At 55.2% G+C, this 20,929-nt stretch overlaps 1 protein-coding gene across 1 annotated transcript in view; it reads right to left on the bottom strand.

Annotated features, from left to right (window-relative positions):
- WDR1 (WD repeat domain 1) overlaps positions 1–20,929 on the bottom strand; it is a 53,402-nt gene that overhangs the window by 1,634 nt on the left and 30,839 nt on the right. Inside the window, exons 6-14 of the mRNA XM_049886505.1 lie at positions 18,224–18,301; positions 17,376–17,456; positions 16,801–17,034; positions 12,560–12,652; positions 10,475–10,626; positions 8,851–8,938; positions 5,922–6,029; positions 3,521–3,694; positions 1,371–1,515 (exon numbers count right to left, since the gene is read on the bottom strand). Coding sequence (XP_049742462.1) covers positions 1,371–1,515; positions 3,521–3,694; positions 5,922–6,029; positions 8,851–8,938; positions 10,475–10,626; positions 12,560–12,652; positions 16,801–17,034; positions 17,376–17,456; positions 18,224–18,301 — 1,153 coding nt within the window. The remainder of the gene's footprint in view (positions 1–1,370; positions 1,516–3,520; positions 3,695–5,921; positions 6,030–8,850; positions 8,939–10,474; positions 10,627–12,559; positions 12,653–16,800; positions 17,035–17,375; positions 17,457–18,223; positions 18,302–20,929) is intronic.

Below are 20,929 nucleotides of genomic sequence, written 5' to 3'. Positions count from 1 at the left end.
TGGGCGTTTGCTCTTTCCTTGTGGCCTGCACCCATTTCTGAACCCTCCCAGGAGGAGGCGGACCCTGCTCACTTTCTGCTCCCCCGCCCCTTGCCCCATGTGGCACACAGGCCTTGGGCTCTAAGGCTGCAGCTCGTCTGGCCAGACTCCGTCCCACAACCCCAGCACAGCCCACGGCCTGAGGCCAGGAGCCCAGCTTCGGGTAGCAAGTGGGTGCTGATGTGGGAGAGCCCTACAGAGCCGCAGGGTACAACTTGGTGGGACCAGTGGGGCTGGAGCGTCCGTCCTTACCACCAGGCTGACCCCTGACCCTAACGTGGAGAATTCATCTGTGTGCACAAAAACAGCTTAATGCTCGGGTCAATGGGCACTGGGTTACCTGTGACCCATGCCCCGAGCAAACTAGGACCTAGACTAGAAACGGTGTGCCAGTCCTTGGGCTGTTGCCTACCATAGCAGCTCTCGCTGCATGTCTTTCTTGCCCTACTTCATTTGTGACCTTACTTGACTCTCACCCCACAGCTGTGGATTTCCTTACAGGCCCAGACGGCCGTGTCTGCACTGTGTGCCTCCCTTGCCTGGCTGCTAGCAAGCCCGCCCAGGAAAGATATCTAGGGGGTGGGCTGAGTTACTTTTAAACAGAGGAAGTTCAGGAGCCCATGTGTGCTGCAAAAAAAGAAGACCACCTGATGTGTAGAAAATGGAGCAAAGACTGTGGGGGCGGTGAGTCAGATGGGGGTTGGGGTGAGATTCGAGGCAGGAAGAGGACCTGTGAACCCCCTCAGAGCTGTGCTGTCCGGGCGGCAGCCACTGGCCCCACAAGACAACAGGTCTTTGAAATGGGGCTGGTGCCACACATGGAAATGAGACTAGGCTGGGTTAGACAAAAATATGTTATCAAAAATACTTTCCTCTGCTTCTTTTTACTTGTTAAAATGTGGCTACTAGAAATTTCTAAATTGCATGAGCAGCTCACATTCTTCTCCTAGACACTGCTGCCAGAGAGAGAGCAGCTGGTGCCGAGTCCAGGTTTAAGAGGTGGGCGGGATGGGGGACAGGAAGGAGATGTCCAGTGTTCCCATACTCAGCACACAATGTCCTATGCAGGGAGCCGCCTGCTCCCTCATGGGGAACACAAGGGCTGCCAGGTCTCCTGCGCACGCCTAGCACGGCCTAGCAGAGCACCTGGCGTTGGCTGGAAAGGAGGAGGAGCCCTGCCTCCACTGGAAGCAGAGGGCGACACTCGGTGCCCAGGGACCCTGCCTCGGGAGGGCTGAGGTGCAGCACAGACTCACCTTGGAACCTGACTCTGCTCTTGGGGTGCCCAGGGACCCGGCCTTGGGAGGGCTGAGGCACAGGCGTGGACTCACCTTGGATCTTGACTCTGGTCTCGGGGTCACTCAGGGTCCAGACGTACACCATCATGTCCATGCCGCCGGAGGCAAAGTGCTCGTTGTCCGGGGACCAGGCCAGGCAGACAATCTTCGCGTGGTGTCCGTAGAAAGCGTTGTTCTCCTAGTTGGAGGTTGAAGAGAGAGGAGGGTATGCCAGGGTTCAGCCAGAGTTCCCACATATCACCCCACATAGCCCTCACAGCCACAACGGGAATGGGCACTCACTGAGCACGCACGCTATGCCAGGTGACACTGGGTGCCTCACTGACCCTCTGCCAATTCCCGAGGCAAGAGAGGTACAGTCCAGGCCCCTGGGGCCCCTCTGTTACACACAGCTCACACAGAGCTTCCTGAGCCCTTGGTCTAGTGAGGTCATAGGCAGAAACACTTGCTAAGAAACGCAGAAGAGCAGCACCAGGAGCCTGTGACAGCAAGACTGGCCTGCCGCCCCCGGGGTCCTCCCTGGGCGGGAGGCTGAGACCTCGAGGCTGGCCTGGCTCCCCCTGGGTCCTCCTTGAGCAGGAGGCTGTTACCATGAGGCTGGCCCACCTCTCCTGGGTCCTCCTTAGGGGAGGCAGGCTGAGCCCATCTGTGCATCTGGGTGGAACCTGCTGGAGGTCAGGTGAGATGCATTCCTGGGAGCCACAGGCTTCGTCCCTGACCATGCTGGGAGTGTCCCCACCGGCACCCTGTACATCGGGACTTAGGGGACGTTGCCCAAGGGGTAGGTGTGGAGAAGAAGCAACACTTTTCCTAACGCAGAACGTTTCTTCTTCAAAGCAATCTTGTCCTTGCTTTCCACCTTTTTTAAATCCCCAGAGGTGGTCGGCCTAGACAGGCTTTGCTTTTTCAAGTTTACCTACTTCATGCTTTGCTACTCCACCCATGTGGATTATCTGAGCATGCCACTGACAAGCCTGCCACGTCACATCAAATGACAAGGTAACATGAAATCTGATCAGTGCAGTCCCTGTGCACACAGTCTTGCTCATCAAGCCCCCATGGTGCCGAGGCAGGAGGGAACCTTTTCGGGAGGGGGGTGTTCTGCATCTTGCTGGGGGTTGGGGTTACACGGCGTACACATGCCCCAAATGTGTGCTTACACTGCCCTAGGCCTTTTACTATACGCACATTTTTCAACAAAAGGAAAACTAGGCAACTACTGTCCTCTAGTTAATACCACGCAACAAGCTTCAGGACCGACGGGGACTAAGCGGCAAGCTTCCGTACCGACGGGGACCATGCAGCAAGCTTTAGTACTGACGGGGCATGTACTGATGTCTGTATTTACAAGGCACCAAAAATAAGACAGACTGGTGGACATCTGAGAGTACGGAAAATGTTAACGGTAGGTTCCTGATAAAATCTTCTGACTTTGCTGTCGATTTGAGAACTGTTGGCAGTAAACACTGGGGGTGGGTGGGCAGCTGGTGCATTGGACAGTTGGGGAACTGGGGTCCCCCCCCTGCCTTGGGCTCCCATGTGGGTCACACCCACCATTTTACACTGAGCTAGTGATTTACTCCCTCCAATGCATGGTCTCCTTATCTGTAAAACAGGACTGATACCACTCAGCTCAGCTCTCCTGAAGATTCAACGAGCCGACTCCTGCACCTTCACCGTGAGCTCACTCAGCTGCCTTCCAACGCCCTGCTTTGCCCAGAAGGGATTCACTTGCAGAGGCCTTTAAAAACGGACCCTCACCTCCCCGGTCTCCCAGTGACCCAGGTGTAGGGCAGTGCTGGACAGCTAGTGTTCACGCCTGACGAGATTTCAGAAGCAAAAGAGGCTCAGGTAAAAAACATCTAGCTTAGCCCTTTCACAGGAGAGAAAAATAAGACAGAGGGGTCAGGAAGTCACTCAGGGCCCTGGGTGACCCACAGGCTGGTCCCCTTAGAGGGACATGCCACCTCCTGAGTCCCCAGCTTTTTGGTAACTATGTTCTAGCTCGGCCACAGGCCACGTGCTCCTCTAAGGCAGGGTGGTCTCCTTGTCCAAGTCACTCAGGTCTAGTAGCAAGGCAGCTGCCCAGTGGTGACCACAGGAGGGAATCCTGGGCCACGCAGCAGGCCAGTTGCAGCCCCCCAGGTGCCTCCAGCCAAGAAAGGAGGCTGGGGCCCACTCACCGAGTAGCCATCAGCCACACTGAAGACCGTGACCACTTTGCTGGCGTCACACACAGCGAGGAAGGCACCATCCTGGGAGTAGGCCAGGTCCGTCACGGGGCCCTTGGCCTCCAGGGTCTTGCCCTCATTCTTCAGAGTGGAGCCCAGGATGGAGTAGAGGTGGACGTTCCCATCCTGTGCAGAAAGGGGACAGAGGGGAGTCAGGATTTCTACTGGAGGAGAGGCGGGGTTGGTGTATGAGTTAAAATGGGCTTCCCTCTCTGACACCTGCTTGACAGACCACAGCACACACCCTGGCCCCCTGCCCCTCCCTCCCCCACTCCCCGCCTCCAGATGAGCGGCTCCACCCTCCACAGGGCACCTCCAGTGGCTATGGATGACCACGAAAGGTGGGGTTCCTCAGGAGTCATTGTAGTGTGGGTGCCCAGGCCCAGACCCCCGATTCTGCATGGCTGTGGGCACTTCTGCCACCCTGTGCTATGCTCTCCCCCACACCCGAGCACCGGGGCAGGTTCCAGGCACCAGCTCCACCTCTGGCTGCCCTAGCACAATCGCCCTGACCAGCAGGACTGTCTCTCAGCAATCGCCACCCCACATCAGTCTTCCTTGGGAAAGCAGTGTCTGCTGTCTCCCAGGGTGCATACCACCTATTCCCCAGCCGTCACCACTGACCCCAGGGGTCCCCAAAGCAGGAACACCCGGGGACATACAAACACGCCCCAGTGCAGCCTGCTCTCCTCAATCGCTCTCTAGGAGCGGCGCTAAGCACCCTGATTTGTTATGTCCCACTGCAGTCCACACCCCGGCCAGGGTGGCTGCGTCCTTGAACACCTCCTGCTCCATGGCACTGGTCTCCTACCCCTCATTTCTACCCCTTCATGAATGTACCATGAAGGCTTCAAGTGAGGAGACAGGAGGGACCAGGGACACAAAGCCACAGGGCAGGGGACTCACTCTCCTCCTCTGGCTGTCACAGGGCCTCCTGGAGCCCACAGAAAGGTGCCGTGCCCCTGGACTAGAGGTGAGGAAGGGTCCTCTGGGCGTGGAGGGCCCCTTGACCACCAGATGGACCCCTGCCTCGACTGGGGAGAGTTCCAGCAGTGTAGGCTGGCACTGTCCCGTTGACCACTGCGTTTCTGCCCTTGACCCTCTGCAAGGCTGGAGGGGGGGCCAGGAATGGCGTAGGTGGGATGGCCTGGGGGTGAAGTGGCGGAGGCACGGCTGGAGACAGTGGATCCCAGGTCTTCCTTCCCACGGGCCAGGCACTGCACCCCTCCCTGAGACCAGCCCTTCCCTGCTCATAGCCGCTCACTCTGGGAGGAAGGCTGGCTTTCTCATTGTCAACCACTAGCTGGTGGCAAAGCTGACCTGAGCCCAGCAGGCAGCCCTGAGAGCCTAGCTGTCTTACAACTGACATCTCAAGGGGAGACAAGCTGAGGCAAGAAGATCCTAGCGTGTGGCAGGCACCCCCAAATGCTGGCTTCCATCCCTACAGGGCTCCGAGTCCAGCCATTCCCGCTGTGGAATTTGGTCAGTAGTGGCACCACCCACCCGGGGCTGGGTGAGGATGAAAGTGCTCAGACCCGGGGCTGGTCGACAGTAACCGCCCAGCAGATGCTGGCACCCATGATCACAGGGCAAGAGACCCACACCATAGGCACCCAAAGTCAGTAGGCAAGGAGAGCCACGTCACCACCACGTCAGCACTTTAGTTTGCAGGTATGAGGGCAATGCTCGTCACTCTGCCCAGCAACCCACAAATGCTAAGCGCCAGTCGCTCTGTTCCCAACACACCCCTCGCCCCCACTTGCTGGGCAGACTCCAAGTGCCCTCCCCCTCTCGGCCAAGATAGCCTTCCCTTGGCCTCTGCCCTGTGAGGGCTCCTTGCAACATGTCCCCCACTCACTGCAGCCCTACTGCCTGAACCACCGGCCTCCCATGAGTCTGGGGATGATGGGGGCGGGACCTAGTCCACCTTCTTCCCTACTGCACCTAGCCCAGCCAGCACTCAGCTCATGGAAATGCTAACTGGACGCTGATGGAATGACCAGAGCACCACTGCCCCTCAAGGCTCGCTCTCATCCTCTGCCCAACTGAGAGGACAGAAGGGCTGACACCACCCCAGTGTCACTGCTCGGACACTGAGCACCCACTGCCTGCCCTGCGGCAGGGCCTTGACAGGCATCGCCAAGGGCCAGGGAGCCTGGAATGGGAGGATGGGAAGGCTCTTCCACGGGGGCTGCAGGAGGCCGCTGGCTCCACATTCAGGATCCTTGTGCCCCTCTCAGGCTGGTTCTGGGGAGCCCAACCCCACTTCTTCTCTCCTCTCCAAGACAGTTCCAGGACTTGCCCCATTCCTGCCATCCTGCAGGCGAGAGGGCGTGAGGGAAAGGGGCCTTACCGTGCCACCAACAGCCACTGTGTCACCCCCGGGGTGCACGGCCACCACCTCAGGCTCGTAGTTGGGGTCGATGCTGAAGCACTTCTTCTGATCTTTGAGTAGGACAATCTGCAAGACACACAGAGAACCAGTCAGAGGAGCAGGGCGTGCAGGGCAGGGCCCCACCAGCCAGCAGGAGCCCTGGGTCCACACTCAGGCTGACTATGGGCGCCATCCAAACCTGTTAGGGGGGTGGGACCGTCGGGGGTGGGGGGGGCCCCAGCTTGGGCTCTGAACAACCAAACTGGGTCCAGTCCTGGTCTTGGGACCCTGAATGGTGTTTCCTCCTTATCTGTCAAAGGGGATGATGACAGGGTCAGTCACAGGAAGTACCTCAATCAATACTGGTTGTTTTTGATCAAAAATTATTCTACAAAAAAATCTTTATCAACAAGGGGGAAATGCAGAACAGAATTTCCAATTCTCATGGACTCCAGACCTTCTGGAGCCATGGAGGCTGGATGAGCCCCTCAAACTACTGCCCTGAGACATTCTTTACACCTTAAACCAAAAACATCCCCTGAAGTCTTTACACCAAATAACAGTCTAGCTTAACTAGTGAAAAAGGTCTGCGTTGGGCATTGTGCTCTCTTAAGAGCTGTCTCTGTGGAATCAGAGTAACAGCAGCAGCTTGAAAGATGAGATAGGAACCTTAGGGGGCAGTGAATTTGTGCCAATGGGGAAGGACAACTCAGAAATGCAGGGTGAGAATGGATGCACAACTGGGGAATGTAATCAGCGTCACTAAGTGGTACGCGCAGAAATGGCTAAATTGGTATATGCTTTGCTGTATATATACTCAACGATAACTACAAAATAATTTGAAAAAAAATATGGGCTGTTACTATCATCATCACCATTACCGCCAGCTACACCAGCTGTGAGTTCTAGGAAACTCATTTTGTTTGAACTTCACTCCTCTATAATTAGACAAGGAGTGTAAAACAGTTCTTGTGAGGCTCAAGGGGACAAGACATCGAAGTGCCAAGACTCGAAGCCAACATGGACGTGAACACATGCACTCCATTCCCTGTTCCCGTAAGGACTCTATGTTCTGGCTCCACAGGTCAGAAGAAACACCCTTACCCACCTTACCGTGGAGTGCGTAAGACACCCCAACATAGGCCGGCACAAATGATTCCGCACACGGGGCCTGCCTGTCCCTCAGAGAGTCGGGAGCAGGGACAGGTGCTAGGACTGGGGTTGGTGGCAGGGGTAAGGAGCAGTAAGGCACCCTCCCCTGTGATCCGTACACAGCACCAAGAGGAAGAGGTGCAGCCCCCAGCCCCTCTTCTGCAGAGAGAGCCATCCTGTCTTCTCCTCGCTTCCTGGGGCTAGTCAGACCTCAGGTAAGCTGCTATAACAGGGAAGGAAAGAGCCCCCAAGGACTTGGGGGTCCCAGCTCAGCTGCAGCCTGCAGAATCATCAGGCTTTGGGCATGGTTTTCTCTGGAAAATGGGGGCCAACATCAGTGGCACAGGCTGCTCCAAGGAACAACCTCAGCACCTCCTGAGTGGTTGGCACTGAGCTCAACCTCTCTATGAGCCTCAGCATGCAGCCCGCACTCTGGGTCTCAGCACATGGCCCTCACTCTGAGCCTCCACATGTAGCCCAAACTCTAAGCCTCCATACGAGGCCCTCACTCTGAGCCTCAGCACGTGGCCCTCGCTCTGAGCCTGGAGGCAGGGATAGCGGTCATTGCCATCACTTTACAAATGAGGAAATGGAGGCCTGGAGACACCAAGGGCTGTACATAAGGCCTTGCAACAAGAAGCCGAGCCGGAACCACACACCCATGTTCTTATCACTACAGTTGCAAAGTCCAGGCGTGGGCTCGGAAAGAAGCCCCCATCCCAGCTGCCCAGACCTTCTAGAACTTTTCACCACTCTGTACTGTCTATTCCTTCTATACCCCACTGACCATCGAGGCTGTCTGCAGTAATTACTTGGCAGGATGTTCTTATTATCTAGGACACACAGAAATCCATTCTCCCCAAAGCAATTAAGCTCCAACAGTGAAGTTGGGGTGGGGGTCCTGAATGGAAGCTTTCTTTAGTGGCTTGTTGCTGGCGCCCACGAGACTGGGTCACACCACCTGCCTTCTGCGGTCTCCACGCTGGGATGCCCAAGGCTGCTGACAGATAACATTTGCTACAGAAGGAGTTCTAGATGAAGTGGGTCAAGCGTGGAGCTAATCAAGGGTGCTTTGTTCCAGACATTCCAAAAGAAACGGCTGGTTGCTGGCCTTGCTATCTTCCAGCCCAAGTGCTGCCCCACTGTTCACATGGCCTTGGGAAAAGCAGCCAGCAGCTCCAAGCCTCAGCTTCATTTGCAAAAAGAACACTACTTGTGTTTCGTCGTAACTGTTCCCGCCAGCTTGTTAGGGACGGGAGAACGAGAGCTCAGAGAGGCTGAGGAAAATGCCTGAAGTCACACAGCTCCAACAGAGGGCTGGGATTTGAACATGAGCAAAGATAGCACAAACCCTGTTATGTCTCCTCGACCACATGGCTAGTGGACACACAGCGTAGCCTGATGCTTTGAGAAGACAGCTCTGGACTAGGCTGGCTGGGTTCAAATCCCAGCTCTGCCCTTCACTAGCTAAACACCGTAACCTTTTTTTGTGCCTCAGTTTCCTCATCTGTAAAATGGGGATAAGGTATCTAACTGGCAGGACTGTGTGAGGATTAACTGAGTGAATACATGTGAAGCACTTAGCACAGAGCAAGTGAGTGCTCAGCACCATGCTCTGAAAGCTACTGTCATTGTTATCACCAGTGGGGAAGTCAAAATGGGGAATGAAGGAAACTGAGAAACCAAACCCTGCAAAGCTGTAAGCTCCCACCTGTTACTCCCGTCTCTTCCAGCCAAAACTCAGGACACCACGTACCTGCCCGATGCACACAACCACCGTGTATCCCCCTGGGCCAACGGCCACACACTTTGGTTGAATGTCCAGCTTCACCACTCCTTGTCCGCTGATAGAGAGAGAAGAGAACCACGTCACTTCAGTGCCAAAGTGGCTCCCGGAGGTATTAAATACACACTTTCTGTGAAATTGCAGCAACTTCGGCTATTGAGGAGGAGGATTTCTACTGAAGGAAGAGTTGCTTAAGTAGAGGAAACCAAAACCAAACACACTGCCGTCTAGTTGATTCAGACTCATGGCAACCCCATGTGCTACAGAGCAGAGCTGTGCTCCATAGGGTTTTCTTGGCTGTAGTCTTTATGGAAGCAGACTGCTAGGCCTTTCTTCCGTGGGGCCGCTGGAAAGGGAGATAAAAGTGACCCATTGACTCTGAGGGCAAATAGATGATAAATCACAGTGGAAGTGGAAGACTGGGGGTGGGGAGAGAAGAGGCAGCGGTGAGAGGAAGTCATGGAATCCTGGGGACCAGAATGCCTTCTGATTATTTGTGATGTGGTCCCCTCAACCCCACCATCCCACCCGGTCACAGCTCTTGTCCCTAGTCTGTCGAGGCTCATTCAACAGGCCACCTGCCATCAGGTGACCTCCCGCAGCAAGGGCTGTCTTAAGGAGTCCTGACAGGATTTGACTCCCTGGAAGGAAGCAGGAGCTGGATGTATAGAAACCCTGGACTCCCTTTTCAACGTGGACAGGCCGAACCAGCATACCAGTGGGAAGGTGTTCACTAGGGACACGTTAAGTGTATGGAGCCACTATAAGGAAGTAGAAAGAGACAGACCAGGGCTGGAAAACTGAGTTCTGGGCAGGTTCTGTCACTTATCGTTGGGAGAGAATTGCTGACAGACAGTTGAAATCGGGCAGAGGAGCTCAGGCAGCAAACACCCCTGTCTGCTGTGAGCCAGGCAGTGTGCAGAGGTGAGTTACCAAGATGTCCTCCAGAAGGTTCCACCTCTAAGGTGCGACAGGTCGCTGGGGGTCAGGACAGAGGTCTGTGCACAGAATCTGTGGTGATGTGTGTTGGGGGGGAGCACTGGAGATGGTGAGCCCTTGGCACGATTTGAAAGCCTGCACTTGGACCAATCTCCTCCGTCCTCATCCTTCATAAGCCTTCAGGTGATTTGCTCACAGTCACCGTCCTAGCGCCAAGGACCGCCAATCAAAGGCTCCAAAGCAAAAGCCAACAAAACACTGTCTTTTAATCAGCCTGTGGAAGTGCCTGCCCCCTCCGTGAGGACGGTGGCAGCCTTGTACCTCTCTGAGGGTGCCGGACACCGGCTCACTGAGGCAGGCTCCATGACCGTCACCTTCCTTTATTGGTAAGGCAACCGGGACCAGGAGAGACCTTGGCAAGCTGCACAGTCTGCATTTGTGCAGTGTCTAGGCAGGCTAGGCTTGAGCCCAGCACCAAGCCAGAGGCCTGGCAGGAAAGCAAATGACCGGCACAAGAGCAAGGAGGGCAGATGGTGTCCTGGGGACAATGACTGCTGCTGGTCCCGGCCCTTCATGGGCCCTGCCAGCCTCAGCCCCAGCCCCAGCCCTTCGTGGGGCCCACTAGCCCCAGCCCCAGCCTGCTGGTAGCCCTCACCTGTAGTCCCGCAGTGTGAGGTTGGTGTACCGCACGGTGTCATCCATGCTGCAGCTGACAAGCTGCCCGGCCTCATCGACTGTCATCCTGGACACCTGGTTCGTGTGGCCTTTCCCAGCGAAGGAGTCGTTCTCACCCGTGTCAGAATCCCAGTAATGTGGGGCAGGAGGTTAAGGAAAAGCCTGACCTCTGGGACTGTGGTACCTGCACTGTGGCAAGGCCGCAGCCAATGCCGAGTCACAGGCAGCCAAAGAAGAGCAGCAGGCTGGGGACAGGACCACGAGCATGGGCCTGAGGGCCGCCCCCTCACGTGGCTCTTGTAAGCCAGCAAGACGACCCAGCTGCCAGTCAGCGGGGCACTGTGACCCAGCACGCCCAGCTCCACACAGTTGAGTCTCCTTCCTGCTCACGGAGCCAGGGTGAGCCATGTGGAGCCATGCAGACGGGCTACTCTGGAGCAGCCTTCTGCGGTGGGGCCCTACAGCAGCGTAACTGCACCCCTTTCAGAGCAGATGGTTCCAGAAGACGTCATCTTCCACTGGGATTCTCTGGGCAACCGCACCAACCTATCGATCACCTTGCTGTCCCTAAAATCTACGTGTAAGCCCATGAATGCAGCAGGTGGCCTGCTGCCCCCGCCACCCGGCTGATGACTGCCCAGATGACACAAGCGACAGCCTGGGGCTGACCCACATTCCAAGTGCCTGGTTTCTGAGTCCAGGCACTCCAGGCGGGACTTCAGTAATGAGACCGTTCTTTCTCACCAACAAGTGAGAGCCTCACTTCAAAGGAGTCTGCTGCCCCTTATGAAACGAGAGGCAGGCTCCATCACTCCTGTTCCCGACGGGGATCCTGGTTGACACTGAAGGAGCACTTTTAAGTACAGGGGAAAGAGGCCCCTGGTGCCCTGATGCTGCACTGGGGATAGGGCGGGAGAGGGGGTGCCATCAGGAGGGGACTGGAGACCCAGCATGACCAGAGGAGGGACTCCTGTGCTACTCCAGGAGGGAGGCAGATCCTAGTGTCTTCTCTGCCACCAACTGTGATGGGGCCTTGGACATAAGGCACCTGCGCAATCTCTTTAGTTTAAGGGGGCACGGAGAGGGTGTGGAGGTGCTGATGGCGTGACTTATCTGTTCTGCCCCCACACTTGGGGCTGCCGGGAAGCCCCCGCCCCGGATCTGCATGAACTGTGAAATGCTGCAAAAACAAGATAGACACTTGGGGGTTCCTGACAGCCATTTCCAGGAGGGGTCTCTCCAGTGTGGCACAGCGGGACTTCGGAAAACTGTCATGGGCAGAAAGGTAGCCTTTCACACAGCAGGAGTGCTTGTCTGGAGGGGCAGAGTGCCCAGCACCGGCAGGGAGCCACAACACATGTGCACACATGTGCCTGTGCACCCGGCCTCTGCAGACTGCTGCGCCAACATGGGTGACGGTGCCGTCAGTGCCCGGCCACAGGAGAGACTAACTGTTAGGGAGAGCTGAGAGGACTGACTTATAGAAAAGACAGACGGGATTCGTAAGAGTTGCCTCACATACCTTCAGGGACCGTCACTGAGAGGCCAGAGAACCACCTCGGCAGTTGGGAGACTCTGGTTCTGGTCCCAGCTCTGCTGCCGACAAAGCTGTGTGCCTCTGTGGAAAGCATTCAACCTCTCTGAGCTTTGCTTTTCCCGTTTTCAAAACATGAGGACAGATGAGAGATCTTCACATCCTTTTGAGTTCTAAGACCCAATAACTCTAATGCTAAGACACTGCTATGGACAAGGCAGGCACTAGCTCTAATTCACAGCAAGAGAAGCAGCTCGGGTTCAGAGACATCAACAACGTTCGAAAGTCATACTGCTAGAAGTCACCAACAGCCACAGCTGCAGCTTTCCTCAGCCAAGGCCCTGTGGCCCCGAGCTGATGGAGCAGAGGATGGGGTCCCTGTGTGCAGACACCGCCGTGTCTCAGACACAGTGTGGCTGGAGGGCTCACAGCTGTGGCCAGTGCTGCCTGGCCAGCCTCGCCTTTGACACTGTGGGGACAGGAATTTGCCACCTTCCTGCCAGTGGCTCCGGGTCCAGCTCTGCGTCAAAGGATATTGATGTGTCCGTCATGACTCCCGGAATAGATGTAGGACTTGCCGCCGTTTTTGTGTACCGTCAGACACTGGATTGACTTACTGTGACCCTGCGAAGGAGACAGACATGGCAGGTGAGCCAAGGACATGCCATCTGCCCTCACCACCGGGTGACCGTTTTCTACCAACTGAGCCTCCAGGTGATAGGGAGCAGAGACAAGCCCCTCAACCCATCGGGTGTGCCAAGACCCCCACGGTTTCCCTGAAAACACGCTGCATAGGTTGGGCTCTTCTCATGCTGGCTGACCATCTGATGAGCCCCATATTACTGTCCCTGTCCTCCGGCCTGGGTCAGGGGTCTACATCAAAGTCTCCGTGGCTGGGCACCTGACGTGCAGACGCGTGACCCATGCCTGACCAGCCCCTCACAGCCCCTAGAGGAGGAAGCAGCATGGGGCTGACTCACACTGTGGTGAGAAAACCAGGGCCCGCCCACAGAGAAGCAGACAGTCACGGGCCCTCTGTGCAGGTTTGTTGTCTATTCTGACACACACAGTCTAACACTCTCGCCTCAGCCCTTGGGTTGGGTTCTCCTTTCCTAACTCCCTGCTCCAGGCCCTGACCCTCTTCCTAGCAGCACTGGGGCCACGACCAGTCAGACAGCGTCCACTTCAGGAGTGGGCACTGAACTGCTCCCATGACTGCTCGGGGGTGAGAGGAGCTGGCCATCACATCCAGGCAGGGTCCCTCTGCACTGTTAGAAACACATACCAGCCAGCTGGCATGACACTTGGACAGGGCTCTCTCCCAGAATTTTGTGAGCATTCTGTGGTTTGCTGCCACACTATCTTCTGAAAGGTACACACAGTTCTTGTGGGAATGGAGTACCGGAAGGAACACACTGTGTTGCTCATCTTTCCCAAGACAGAAATGGAAGGAAATGGAGGTGTCCTGACCCAGGGGCTCCTGACACCAGCTCCCTTTCCAGCACAGCACCCTGCTGGTCTTGCCACTTAAGCTGTGGTTCTCAGATCAGCATCAGCTCCACTGGGGCTCAGGAACCCCACCCAGGCCCCAGAATCAGCCCGTGCCCAATGAGAGGCTGGGGGACTGTATGCACACCCATGCCTGAGGGGCTCCATTGGGTGGCAGAATCCCCTGGGAGCTGGTCACGGGCACAGACAGCTGGTCCCCACCCACAGATGAGCCCGGGAGCTCTGGGGTGAGGGGGGCAGCATCCAGGCTGTAACCAGCTTGCCTCTGTGTCCATAGATGAGCCCAAGAGCTCTGCGGGAACCCAGTGCCCAGGCTGTAACCAGCTTGTCTCCGGTGGTTCTGATGCTCCTGGAGCTCAAGAGTGGCTGCTCTAGCCGCCCATCAGAATTACCAGGTGCTTTTTTTTTTTTCAAATACCCACACCCAAAACCCATCCCCAGACGTGTGAGCTGTGTCCACCTGGGCCGGCCAGGCACCAGTTCACGTGTGAAGCTCTCGGGTGATTCCTATTGCAGCCAGGCTTCTCCTGGGCTCACAAGATCAGCCCAACACCTCCCCATGATGCATGTACATGCAGTGTTAGGACCAGGCCACCAATTTCTTTCCTCACAACTTTAAAAGCCCGTGAAATTCCTGCAGCCGACTTGCTAGAACAAGAGCCTGACAGCACAGTGCCCGTGAGCGGGCAGCAGGGAGCGCCAGCTCGGGGCTGACCACACAGGCTTCCCTGACTGTTGGGGTGGCTCATCCCTGAGGAGCAGCCAAGGCAATCCTGTGGCCAGGGTGAGAGTGAGCAGGTTTGAGGACAGTCTGGGGGCCCCCTCAGGGGCAGTGCAAGGGAAACTGCTCTCTGGGCCAGAGGAAGCTGGCTGACAGCAATACCTGAAATGCTCACCCACAATCAGGTCCCGCTGAAAAGTGATTCCCCAGCTCCCCAGGCAACAGCATCCTTGTCCCCTCAGGCACCCCCATCTGTGGACTCCCCCACTGTACTGAGAACCTGGTGGGGCTGAGATGGCGCTAGCCCCTCTCTGTCCCCAGGGCCACATCAAGTAAACCTCACAAAAGCAGATGGATGTGGGGGCCAAGAGGGGTCTCTGACCAGGTGCTCCTTACCCCTGGTACTGTGGTGAATGGTGGCCCCAAAAGACACATTCATGTCCTAACCACCAGAGCCCGTGAATGTGACCTAGGTAGAAAAATGGTCTCTGCATCTGTGATTAGGCTCAGGATCTTGAGATGAGAGCACCCTGGATTATTGATTATCCAACGCCAAGCGTCCTTATAAAAGACCCAAACCCGTTAAAAAAAAAAAAAAAACCACTGCCATCATGTCAATTCCGACCCATAGCGACCCTAAAGGACAGAGTAGAACTGCCCCATACAGTTTCCGAGGAGCGCCCAGTGGATTCCAACTGCTGACCTTTGATTAGTAGCTGTAGCTCTTAACCACTATGCCACCTTGTAAGAGACAAAAGACAAGACACAGTGAAGGCTGTGTGAAGACAGAGGAGAGACTGCAGCGACAGCCACGAGGAACACCTGGGGCCACCAGAAGCCGGGAGAGACCAGGAAGGACCCTCCCCCAGGCCTTAAGCCCTGCAGAACCCTGATTTTAGACTTGTAGCCTCCAGAACTGTGGAGAATGGATTTCTGCTGTTCCAGGCTGCACAGCTTGTGGGAATTTGTGACGGCAGCCCCAGGAAACTCATACATCCCTGAATGTGAGGTGAAGGGCAGCGATCCCGTGCACACTGAGGTGACCTGGCCACAGTCCAAAGAGGCTGAGCAGCAGCAGGCGGCTGCAGGCTCCGCCACTCCCTGTGGGTAAGTTCACCTGTGAAGTGTGGCCGATGAGAACAGCAGGTACCTCATGAGGATGTGAGACAAGCCACTCGGAGCCCTCTGCCCAGTGCTGGGCACCAGCTAGCAGTAAGTGTCCCTGGGTGGTGCAAATGGTTAAGCACTCGGCTGCTACCCAAAAGGCTGGAGGTTCAAGTCTACCCAGAGGTGCCTTAGAACAAAGGCCTGGTGATCTACGTTCCAAAAGTCAGCCCCAGAAAACCCAGTGAAGCACAGTTCTGCTCTGACACACACGGAGTCACGGTGAATCGGGGTCGACTCCATGGCAGCTGGTGACGAGTTTAGTGGCCTCCCCCTCCGGCAAGGTACACCTGAGCAGGTGTGCGGTGTAGCCTGCACTGGCCCTGCCGGGTGCAGCGGCTCCTCAGAGGCCTGAGTGCACAGCCCCACAGCAGCTGGGCGAGCCGCAGGGGAGGGAAGGGCTGGATTTGCCGCCCAGAGTGGCCCGAAATGGTCGAAAAAGGCCTGGCTGCCAGGAAGGTGTGTGCGGCGTGGGCCCTGACTGTGCAGAGCCGTTGCCCTTGGAATGGTGACTCAGAGACGTGGGGCTGGGGCACCCACCAAGGCCGCCAGAGCAGGGTGAGCTCAACCCCGAGCTACCGCTTCTACAACGCCCCACCAGCTCCCCAGGAGAGGAGAGTCGGAAACAGGGGATACTGCTGGATCGAGGACTTGAGGGCCCAGAAGAGAGGCCTCTGATCTCAGGAGCAAGTAGTTTGGCTAAAGTTCCCCAGAGACATCAAAAGCACGACCCCACCCCAGAGGCTGGAAACAGGGCAGACCCTGGTAAGCACGTAGCCCGAGCCAGCCCCTCCTGGTGACAGAGACAAGATCAGCTTAACAATCTCCCCCATCACTGTTCCAACCCCTGGGTCCAGCCCCACTAGTTTAGGGGGCTCATTTCCCCGAACCCCAGCTCTCCCTCCCGCGTTCCTTCCCTGGCTCCCTCCACACAACACTCACTGACCCTCATACTTACCCAACAGTCAACGCCTGGATCCAAGGCGGCCCCTCCTCATCCTTCTCCAGGCTCTGCCCCCCACCTCTCAGTGCCCAACTCGCCCTCGGGCTTGGCAGGCCCCATGGTCATGGGGTCGTACATCCTGTTTCTGTACCAGCCTGTGAGCTCCTGTGGGGGGTGGCGGGGGGGATGGCAGCCTCCCCTTACGCCCCAGGCTCTGAATGTCCAAATCTAAAGGGACTCAACCTCTGGCCTCCCTTCTCCTCTGCTAAACACACACCCTCGAGAAGCACTGGCTTCCTATCGCACTCCTGAAACAGCGCTGGGCCCAGGGGGCTCTGGACAGCTTCTCCTCGGTTCCTCCCTTTCCTGGGTGGGCCACACACTCATCTCTGCACAACCCCTGAAGGCAGGCTACTCCTGGGTCCTCATCCTTACCTTGATGACCCGCAGGGGCTTGCTGGGGTTGTTCTTGTCCAGGTAGTTGATGTAGCCGGAGAGCGAGATGCTGAGCAGGTGGTCCTTCTGCCACAGGCAGCCGAGCTGCTGGTCCAGAACGTTGGAGCCCATGGTAAACGTGCTGACGACGGAATTCACGTTGACATCCCAGATCTTAGAAGTCTTGTCTCCGGAAGCAGAAAGCAAGTGGGTGCTATCAGGACTCCAGCTAATCTATTCACACAAAAACGGTGTAGCCTGGGTCAGAGAATTTCAGGGTGTGAAGAGACCTCAAAGAGCAGCTTGCCCACAGCCTCCGCTTCCAAGGGGTGAAAACGAAAGCCCAGGGCAGTGAGGGGACACACATGGTGGGAACAGGACTAGAGTCCAGGCCTCCTATCCCACCCACTGGCTCCTCCCCACTGACCACCCTCTTCCATGTAACCTTGCAGCTCGACACCACTGTTCACTTTTAACCCCTCATTTCCAAGCCTAACTTCAAAATGAGTACCAGCGACTGCAAACAGCCAGATTATAGCCCCTCACAGAGTCACACAACGCAGGTCCGTACTTACAGCATAAATTCCTCCGTCGTGAGCCTTGCTTCCTCCCAGGGTGCTCACTTTCTCTCCCGTCTTTCCATCGTAGATGTATATCTTCCAGGAAGTAAAAACATAAGTGGGTCATACGTGGCTGTGTGCTTGTGGGAATGTCCTTGGCATGCCATGTGAGATGGACTCCCTTGCATCTACCATTTCTCTATCAGCAAGAGGGTCTGGGATCGTGCCTCTTAAAAAAAAGAATCAACCTAAAAATAAAAAGTGCTTATAGGTTGAGTGGGGCCCTGGTGGTGCAGTGGTTAAAGCACTCGGCTGCTTTCAAAACCACCAGCCACTCCGTGGGAGAAACATGTGGCAGTCTGCTTCTGCTAAAAGATTAAAAACCAAATCCACTGCTGTTCAGTCGATTCTACTCATAGTGACCCTCAAGGACAGGGTAAGACTGCCCTATAGGGTTTCCAAGAAGCAGCTGGTGGATTTGAACCGCCGACCTTTTGGTTAGCAGCCACGCTCTTAACTACGGTGCCACCAGGGCTCCTAGGAAACCCTACGGAGCAGTTCTACTCTATCCTACTAAGTTGCTATGAGTTGGAATGGACTCAACGGCAATGGTTTGGGTTTTGGTTTTACAGACTGAGTTTCAAGTTCTATTTGAAAGGAAAGAGATGGAGACACGTCTGCTTTGCTTTGATGGCACAACCCTGCCTTACGGAGGAAGTGACATTTCTAAGCTCTGTATATCAGGACAGGCAGTAAGTCTGTCTATTCTGAAACCGCTTCACAAGACCAGGAAATCAGCAGCCACATCCATTTCCCCCCGCCCCCCCAATCCAGTCTGTCTAGAACAGAGAGTGCCGACTTACCTGGCCGTCAGCGCTGGCTGTGGCAAATCTGTTGCCATCAGGAGAGAACCTCACACAGTTGACAAAGCGGCTGTGGTCCTGCAGGAAATGAGACAATTATCGTCCTGGACAACAGGCCACAGTCCAGACACTGAAAACATTCTCTATGAAATATAAAGTCTGCTTCAAATACTAGCTAGTATTATCAAGCCTGTTTAGCCCACTGGAAAATTTCAGTGCTGAAAAAAACACACAAAACAAGCCCACAGGCCATTCCTGAAGAAAGCTGGCTGGCCTGCCTGTGTCAGGCCGCCACCTTTGCACAGGCTGGTGTCTCTGGAAGGCCATTCCTGTGCTTGGCCTGAGCATACTGTGGCCACCGTCCAGCCAAGCCTTACCTCCGGTAAAAGCCCTGCCCTTACATCCTCACACAGAAATGCCCCCCATGTCTCCCTGGGCCAGAGAGAAACGGTCAAGACCATGAGGCCTCTGCTCCAAGCCCACCGGCCCAGCACACAGTAGGTGCCTGGTGGGCATTTGCTGAGTGAACGGCTGACTTGTTAAAGAAAGTGAACAGTGGTCATGACCTTCCTCAGGAATAAGGGTTTGAGTGACACTGAGGAGAAATGGGCCGCAGAAGTGACTGCCTTGAACTGAGTCAGTAGACGAATCATTCGTTCGTCTGTCAGGAAGCGAGTGTATCAGAGAACGAGCCTGTAAAAACCCCCATTGCAAAGCTGCCCCAATGCCTGCCCCTCCCTCCCCACCTGCAGGTGCTGCTTCCCAAGCAGCCAATTCTCGGTAATTATTAACTCTTCACTTTTTGAGGCGCTGGAGGGTAAAGGCCTCTGGCTATGAAAACCTCACTTTCAGGAAAAACAACTGAACTCAGTGCAATAACTCCCACTCCCAACTCCAAGGAAACCACTGACTTAATTTTAAGACATGAGCTGCTTGTGTGGAAGGAATTTCACGTGTTTGTATATTAAATGCTATCTCTAATGCTCATGATAGCTCTTCAAGGTGAATTATGCCCATTTTAAAGATGAAGAAACCCAGGCCTGGGAGGAAATCCACGACCACGGTTCCAGTGAGGCCGCCAGAGAGCCAGGAATCAAGGAAACCTCATGACTTCAAAGCCCAACGTTTAGCCTGCGAAGTGGGCAGTCTTCCCCAAGGAGAAGTAACTCTCACCCCACGGAGCCACATGATTCAGATCTGGGCTCCAGGTCACCCACCCTGCAGAGGACAGGAGGACACTTCCTGGCCAGAGGAGACACAGCCCCTGAACACCATGGACAACTGCAGCCCTGGGCTTCCTTCCCCTCTCATCATATTGAACAGTTGACTTTATTCCACACCCCCCAACCCACAACGAAAGAGGCAACCGAAACACCATTTCTGTCTAGCGGTTTCCCTCAGGGGCTGTCCCTGCCTGCTCACAGATGTGGTCCAGCCCCGGCTGACAGCCATCTGCAGCAGAAGCAGGTATAAAGGGGTGCTCCCATCCCACGGACCAATCTAAAAAGAATCGTTCTAAAATGATGAAAACTTGTCTTGGTTTCTTGGTTTGGCGATTTAGGGTCATGGCTTCATGGGACACCCCAGTTAATTGGCCTAGTATCACGTTTCATGCTTCTATTCTAGCTCCTAGCTCATTATGTAGTGCCTGGGGTCTTAAAGGCTTGCAAACGGCCATCCAAGGCACAACAGTTGGTTTCTATTCGCCTGGAGCGACAGAGGAAGGAGAGTTGGGAACAGGAGGAAATGGAACGTGTGGTTAACTGCCTCCACGAACAACTGCCTCTTGTGCCATAAGACCAGAAGAACTGGATGGTGCCCAGCTACCATCTCTGAATGTTTTGATCAAAGATTCTATACAAGAATCTTGATCAAAAAGTGGGAAATGCAGAACACAGTTTCAAATTCCCACGGAATCCAGACTTTCTGGAGCCACAGAGGTTGGACAAACCCCTGAAAATACTGCCTTGAAATAATCTTTAAACCTTAAACCAAAAAATTCCCCGAAAGTCTCCTTAAAACTATATGACAGTTTAGCTTAACTAGTAAAGAGTGAGCATTATGCTCTTTGAAAAACTATCTATATGGGAACTGACAACAGCAACTCAGAGTTTACGTTAATGAAGGAGGACCAATTCCGAGGAGGGTGAGAATGGTTGCACAATTTGAAAAATGTAATCAATGTCACCCATTTGGACATGCAGAAATTGTTAAACTGGTGTGTATTCTGCTGTGTATATTTCTCGACAAAAATAAAAAGATGGTGAAAACTTGAGAAATCTAAGTATCTTGACAATAGGACATCTCAATAATTAATTGATCGGAATTTATGGAGGGCTAATACAAGAATGAAGGCAATGGTGCCTCAGTGGCAGAATCCCCGCCTTCCACACGGGAGACCCGGGTTCAACGCCCAGCCGCTGCACCTAAAGCGCAGCCACCGCCCTTCTGTCAGCAGACCTGTGCGTGTGGCTATGCTGTGCAACAGGTTTCAGTGGAGCTCCCAAACTAAGATGGGCTAGGAAGAAAGGCCTGGAGACCTACTTCCAGATGTCAGCCAGTGAAACTCTATGGGTCATCATGGAGATGGTGCACGATGGGGCAACGTTTTGTTCCACTGTGCATGGGGTTAGCTCGAGGGCAGCTACCACTACCACCACCACCACAAGCATGGTTCCAGCCCAGCTAGGTGAGCCTCTTCCTACA

The sequence above is a fragment of the Elephas maximus genome, chromosome 5 (assembly GCF_024166365.1).
Source record: "Elephas maximus indicus isolate mEleMax1 chromosome 5, mEleMax1 primary haplotype, whole genome shotgun sequence".
Lineage (NCBI taxonomy): Eukaryota > Metazoa > Chordata > Mammalia > Proboscidea > Elephantidae > Elephas > Elephas maximus.
Note: the sequence above shows the minus strand (reverse complement) of the source record. Positions and strands in the feature narration are given on the sequence as shown.